The sequence below is a fragment of the Haliotis cracherodii genome, unplaced genomic scaffold, assembly GCF_022045235.1.
Source record: "Haliotis cracherodii isolate W230 unplaced genomic scaffold, xgHalCrac1.p SCAF_1, whole genome shotgun sequence".
NCBI classification, from domain to species: Eukaryota; Metazoa; Mollusca; class Gastropoda; order Lepetellida; family Haliotidae; genus Haliotis; species Haliotis cracherodii.
Window position 1 is genome coordinate 28,496,252 of NW_027266264.1, and position 7,093 is coordinate 28,503,344.

The window sequence follows — 7,093 nt, forward strand, 5'->3', positions numbered from 1 at the left end:
CTGTGAACTCTGTGCAAACTTTGACCTCCCAATCTAAAAGAAGAATGCATGGTTTGGGGGGGGCTAGCAGATGTCAGTTTTCTAAAATTATTTGGCTTCATTTCTTTATTGGTTTTCTGAATAAGAAATTTTGATCTTTTAGTCAGGTGCTAAAATTTGGGTTACACCAATACACTCACTGCCAAAAGAAACGCAAATACCATACATGTTGCTTATATATATATATATATGAAGTCTTACTCATATTTAAGAGATATTAGATCGGTCTGATCTACAAACATACTGGTATGTTGTGTGAACCGAAGCTCATGATTGCATCACATTAGACGTTACAGATCCATGACTCGATCGAGATGCAACGTTTATCTTGTGCAGGATTAGTGAAAAGTTTGGAAATCACGTGCAGCATATCCTGATAAGAATCAAGTCACTCTGGGATAACACTTGACTGATTGTTAGTTGTCATTCAGTGGTACACATTGGAAACAGCTCTTCTTAATTGACATACTTCTCTATATGTTTCCACGGGTCATGTTTCTTTTTGTGAGTATATATTTGTATTTTGCCCAGCACAAGTGAGTATGGTTTTACGCCGCTTTTAGCAATATTCCAGCAATATCATGGCGGGGGACCCCAGAAACGGGCTTCACACATTGTACCCATGTCAGGATTCGAAATCGGGTCTTCGGCATGACGAACAAACGCTTTTACCATTAGGCTACCCGATTCCCGCTACGGGCACAAGTAATTGGCTAGGAAATTCTACAAATCCAGAAGCAATGCCTGAAGAGGGCATATCCCCATGTACCCTGATGGCTAAACTAAAACTAAACATTGTGTATATGTATCTTCATCAGTCATGGCGCAGGACTATCCCTATCTGCTTGGGTCTGAGTACCCTCTCCCTCCCTCCCTCCCACCATCTCTCCCCCACTGCTACCCAAGCGGCTCTGTCTCAGTGCCACAAGTTGGGTCAAGTTACAGCTTACAAGCACAAGACCTTTTTTTTTCAGTTCTCTTTCCCTTAAGATAAAACTCCCATTAAAATACTGACAGCTATTTCTGTTGGTCCCCCTACTAAACTGACATGACTGTGGAATCAAGGAATCTAGACTTGGTTTAGTGTGATCTAGACTTGTCTAGGCTTTAAAGAAAATATGAAAAATATACATACATAAAATCCAGTCATCGGGCAGGACTACCTGACAGCATTGGACGCTTCTTTTTATCGACAGTACACTGATTCTTGTTTTAATCCCTAATGCCAAGCGTCGGCCAGGGTGACAAGAAGTACTGTCACTAACATTTTGTGGCATGATTTGTTTGTTTGTTGTTTAACGCCGCACTCAGCAATATTCCAGCTTTATGATCGCGGTCTGTAAATAATAGAGTCTGGACCATACAATTCAGCAATTCATTGATCTACGCAATTAGGATATGATAAGCATCAACCAAGTATCAACGATCTTGCCTCTTGCAACAGGCATGAGTTGCTGAAGAACCTATTCTTTTCCCAGATCTTCGCGGGTCTGATGAAGATATATTTGGTATGATGCGTCTGGGGATCAAAAGCCCTGCCTTCAGCTCTCTGTGGGGATGCTATATCCCTACCTTTCACTGACTGTAGCGGTCCATCTAAGTAAGAGCTTCTGCTACAAGAATACATGTCACAATCTATCAATGAGTGAGTGAGAGAGTCATTATGGTTTAGCACCTTTGTAGTTGGTCTGTTTCAGAGACAGTTTACTTGAACATTTCCGCCCATGCTGCTCTGCTACATCTAGGCACATTTTCATGGATGACTCGGATATGACGAAAAACCTGTCATCAGTGTCCCAAGCTCCTGCTCTGAGGTGTGTCACGGGTGGATCCTCTGGGACAGTCAGGCGATGGTTTTGGAGGTAGTATGTCAAGACACGATCGAGGATGGTAGCATTATTGGCAGGCATATTAGTTTCTGCCCGCAAATGTATCTTCACCTGATTAATCTTTTGAAGAATGCCTCTCTTCACATCATCATTACCAGGTACTTCAATAGTGAAGCGCACTGATCGCCCACATAGAAGATCACTTTTATCAGTTAGATAATTCAGAAACAAGAGATTTGTTGTCGAAGGCCAGTAGTCAATTGAAAACAAAATGATAATGAAGTCAGTCACAAAGACAAGGGCTGGCCAGAGTCCACTTTTTTAGAGGAAGGGGAGGAGATACATGGCAAAACAACCATGGTACAGAAAATGGTAATTAGAGTGTGTCTAGAATGATCAGTGGTTGAACATGGGGGTTAAAGGAAATACTTACATTAAATCTACTGAAAGATGACCCAACACCAATAACAAATATATCTTGCACAACTGTCTCCACCCCCACTGATATAGAATGAAGGGTCCCCCAAAGTGTGCAATGCTATCATCACGGGGCGGGAGGTCAGTGCATAGGAGTGGGGGGTGGGGTGGTTGGGTGGTGGTGGTGGTGGTGGTCAGTTTCACTCCCAGCTGATGGGAGAATGTAATGTGAAACCATGAATGAGATTCTCCCTTCCATCCAGACAAGTTGCTATGGCTACTCACCGCCCTCTGGCTGTCTGACTGACAGGAGGGAAATTCAAATTTGAATCACCAAGTTTATATTTCTTTTCTAAATGCAGACTTATTTGACTATCTGTACTGATGTTTTTCACAGTATGTATTCCTATCACCCTTGTGCATGGTCCTAACAATTATCATCTTGAAATATTAGATAGTATTCGAAATATTTCATAAAATGTATTTGAATGTTGCTCTGCTCTTCGCATTAAGACAGTTGGTGCCATACTGGGAGGACATCCCCCCCTGCCTCTTTTGTACCTGCAAGCCGGCCTTTAATAGTATGCCTGCAATATCAGTGGGGAGCCCCAGGATTGGACTTGACACATTCATGGACTTGATAGGTTTAAGTAATGGTCTAACAAATAAAAGACAAAACAAAAGAGAACACAGCAACAAGTTTACTCTCACTGGTTTTGTGATTCTCAACAAACACCCAATGTTACTTTCATCAACATAAAATCATATGAAAAACATATCTCTGAAGATCCAGGCTAAATATTGTAATTGGTTCACTGAATGTAATTTGTTTCAACATGACATGATAACATTCACAAAAAACATGAACTGTAGAAGGGGACTATGACCCCCCATAACAATTCTGCAAGTAGGAATCAAAACCAGACCTTTCTCAGTGACAAGCAATAACAAAGCCTTCTTGCCTAAACCAGAGTTTCCTTAAATATATACCACTACCCCAACACCATGTTTTACACATACAATATCTTTGTGTTTATAACACAAGCATGATTCTCTATACATAATAATATATCATTTGTGACCATTCCTGTTATTCCAGGACAAGCCAATCAGGGATCTACGACCCTCATAGACATTCCATCAACTGGTTTCATGTAAGTGCAGACGGACATAACAAAACTTGGAACCTAAATAGTATATTCCACAACCATTTTGCTGATTTTTGGTAACATTCAGATTGATTCAAAAACCTGATGACAAAGTGTTTCGAAAACTAAATTTATTTTAATCATAATTTTATATTAAACCGTAATGTCAGAATCTGTCTCATGGCATATTGACAAAATCTGTAAAATAAGGAACTGTATCTAACAAGGTCCCCACTGATTTGTCCTAACAAAATAGGATGAAAATCACATTGTTGACTTATTATTGCCATATGACAGTAACCCCCAGCACTCAGGCCCCTGGAGTCCAGAGCAACCCCAGCACTCAGGCCCCGGGAGTTCACAGCAACCCCCAGCACTCAGGCCCCTGGAGTTCACAGCAACCCCCAGCATTCAGGCCCCTGGAGTTCACACCAACCCCAGCACAAAGGTCCTGGGAGTTCACAGCAACCCCCAGCACTCAGGCCCCGGGAGTTCACAGCAACCCCCAGCACTCAGGCCCCGGGAGTCCACCGCAACCCCCAGCACTCAGGCCCCTGGAGTTCACAGCAACCCCCAGCACAAAGGTCCTGGGAGTTCACAGCAACCCCCAGCACTCAGGCCCCGGGAGTTCACAGCAACCCCCAGCACTCAGGCCCCAGGAGTTCATAGCAACCCCAAGCACACAGGCCCTGGGAGTCCACAGCAACCCCCAGCACTCAGGCCCCGGGAGTCCACAGCAACCCCCAGCACACAGGCCCTGGGAGTTCACAGCAACCCCCAGCACTCATGCCCCGGGAGTTCACAGCAACCCCCAGCACTAAGGCCCTGGGAGTTTATAGCAACCCCCAGCACTCAGGCCCCGGGAGTTCACAGCAACCCCCTGCACTCAGGCCCCGGGAGTTCACAGCAACCCCCAGCACTAAGGCCCTGGGAGTTTATAGCAACCCCCAGCACTAAGGCCCTGGGAGTTCACAGCAACCCCCAGCACAAAGGTCCTGGGAGTTCACAGCAACCCCCAGCACTCAGGCCCCAGGAGTTCAGAGCACCCCCAGCACTCAGGCCCCGGGAGTTCACAGCAACCCCCAGCACTCAGGCCCCGGGAGTTCACAGCAACCCCCAGCACAAAGGCCCTGGGAGTTTATAGCAACCCCCAGCACTAAGGCCCTGGGAGTTCACAGCAACCCCCAGCACAAAGGCCCTGGGAGTTCACAGCAACCCCCAGCACTCAGGCCCCGGGAGTTCACAGCAATCCCCAGCACTCAGGCCTCGGGAGTTCACAGCAATCCCCAGCATACAGGTCCTGGGAGTTCACAGCAACCCCCAGCACTCAGGCCCCGGGAGTTCACAGCAACCCCCAGCACAAAGGTCCTGGGAGTTTAAAGCAGCCCCCAGCACTCAGGCCCCGGGAGTTCACAGCAATCCCCAGCATACAGGTCATTGGAGTCCAGAGCAACCCCAGCACTAAGGCCCTGGGAGTTCATAGCAACCCCAAGCACATAGGCCCTGGGAGTCCATAGCAACCCCCAGCACTCAGGCCCCGGGAGTTAACAGCAACCCCCAGCACACAGGCCCTGGGAGTTCACAGCAACCCCCAGCACTAAGGCCCTGGGAGTTTATAGCAACCCCCAGCACTCAGGCCCCGGGAGTTCACAGCAACCCCGGCACTAAGGCCCTGGGAGTTCATAGCAACCCCAAGCACACAGGCCCTGGGAGTCCACAGCAACCCCCAGCACTCAGGCCCCGGGAGTTCATAGCAACCCCAAGCACACAGACCCTGGGAGTTTATAGCAACCCTCAGCACTCAGGCCCCAGGAGTTCATAGCAACCCCCAGCACTCAGGCCCTGGGGGTTTATAGCAACCCCCAGCACTTAGGCCCCCAGGAGTCCACAGCAACCCCCAGCACTCAGGCCCCAGGAGTTCATAGCAACCCCCAGCACTCAGGTCCCAGGAGTTCATAGCAACCCCCAGCACTCAGGCCCTGTTTTTTTTTTAGCAACCCCCAGCACTCAGGTCCCCAGGAGTCCACAGCAACCCCAGCACTAAGGCCCTGGGAGTCCACAGCAACCTCAAACACTCAGGTCCCCAGGAGTCCAAAGGAACTCCCAGCAACCTCCCAGAAGTCCACAGGCCTCATGCTAAGGCCCCTTGTAGATGACAGCGTAAATAACAAGACATGTCCCACTCTGTGCACTAACACAAATACACATCCCTCTTAGTGGAAGGAAACAGCAAGATAACTCTGTAAACTCAGATGTTTTGTAAACGTAACAAAAGTGAATAACTGTGCATGTGTATATTGTATAACAATCAAAGCTATATAACAAATGTCTAGGCAATAAAGTATTTTAATTTTGTTTTTAGTTTTATGTACATTGGTTAAAATAAACTCAACTCAAATACTAACAAAACTAGACAATTGTATGCCATGAGCAAGAGACATCTTAAAAATCAACATCATTGAAATATAAAATTATTTTTCAAATAATAGGTTTCTCGGTATGATACAGCCAACGGATAAAAACTGTACTCGTTGAGGTCCCAACAGATATACATCAATGTAATAGGTCAGCTAGCTACTACTTTCAGTGTTTACAAATAAACATGGCACTGCCCTTGTCTATCGAGTCAGAATTGACTATCGGGATGTGGACAAATCACTGGAATAATTGTTATCATTATCAAAATAATAGTCTATGATACCAAAAATCAGATCACAAAGCTGAGGCATTTCATAAAGTTTGGATAACTTTGGACATATAGAAATACAGTCCAAAAAACAGATAAAAACAGTATCTGTTGAGATCATAACGTCAATATATGAGTTTCTTGTCACCAAAAATAATGTATGTTTTCCTACTGTCAGATCAAATATCAACGTAACAAAGAAAGTGTATATTTGAAATCCCATATCTACGAACAAAAACTTCACTCTAAACTACAGTAAACTACGGTTATTGCGAACACGCTTATAACGAACTAACTGATATAACGAACTAACTTTTTAGTCCCGACTAGATGCTGTAGTTATGCTGTATATAAGCTTATAACGAATAATGGTTATAATGAACGAAAATTAGTAGTCCCTTTGAGTTCGTTATAACCATAGTTTACTGTAATTCAAAATTCCAATAAGACCTGACACATTAACACTTGCACTTATTATTCTGATTCACCAATGCTTCATCATAACCCCTAGCCAAACCCCCTGGATCAAGTCTTTGGTAGTTGGCATGACATGAATACATAGAGCTTTTATGGAAAACAACTTCTTTATTATGTGCAACAATGTTTCAGCCGGCGCCTTCTTGCCCCTTGGTCAAGTAGTGAATGTACAAGTTACCATGGTATATGAAATGCGAAGCAATGCAATTCTTCCAACTGTGTTTAATATGGCACATATATTTAATACAAATACATTACTTAAGGTTAATAAAACTGAGATTGATATACTGCAATTTCAAACTGACATTTTTTATGGATGATTTTACACTAAGCTTTGCAAAATAACAGAGTGTAATTGAAAATATACCTTTTCTAAAAATCTTTTTGTTTTAATTTATATATAAAATCAACCATGACAACATATTTCATTTCATCTCCTGCCTTTATGCCTTTAGATCAATAAGATATGTGAAACAAGATATACCAATGTTGTATAC

The 7,093-nt window shown here is 44.3% G+C and overlaps 1 protein-coding gene across 1 annotated transcript; it reads left to right on the top strand.

Moving 5' to 3' along the window:
- The first annotated feature begins 1,998 nt into the window (after positions 1-1,998).
- On the top strand, positions 1,999-4,950 carry LOC139455110 (uncharacterized). The gene is made up of 4 exons (XM_071236680.1): positions 1,999-2,026; positions 3,385-3,439; positions 3,731-4,560; positions 4,646-4,950. The coding sequence occupies exons 1-4, from the start codon at positions 1,999-2,001 to the stop codon at positions 4,948-4,950; spliced, it is 1,218 nt and encodes a 405-aa protein (XP_071092781.1).
- The last annotated feature ends 2,143 nt before the right edge of the window (positions 4,951-7,093 follow it).

Coding starts and splice junctions, on each gene's coding strand:
- LOC139455110 (XM_071236680.1), top strand. CDS start 1,999: ATGCCTCTCTTCACATCATCATTACCAG. Junction 3,440..3,730: donor ATTCCATCAACTGGTTTCAT/GTAAGTGCAGAC, acceptor GCCATATGACAG/TAACCCCCAGCACTCAGGCC. Junction 4,561..4,645: donor CAGCAACCCCCAGCACAAAG/GCCCTGGGAGTT, acceptor GGGAGTTCACAG/CAACCCCCAGCACTCAGGCC.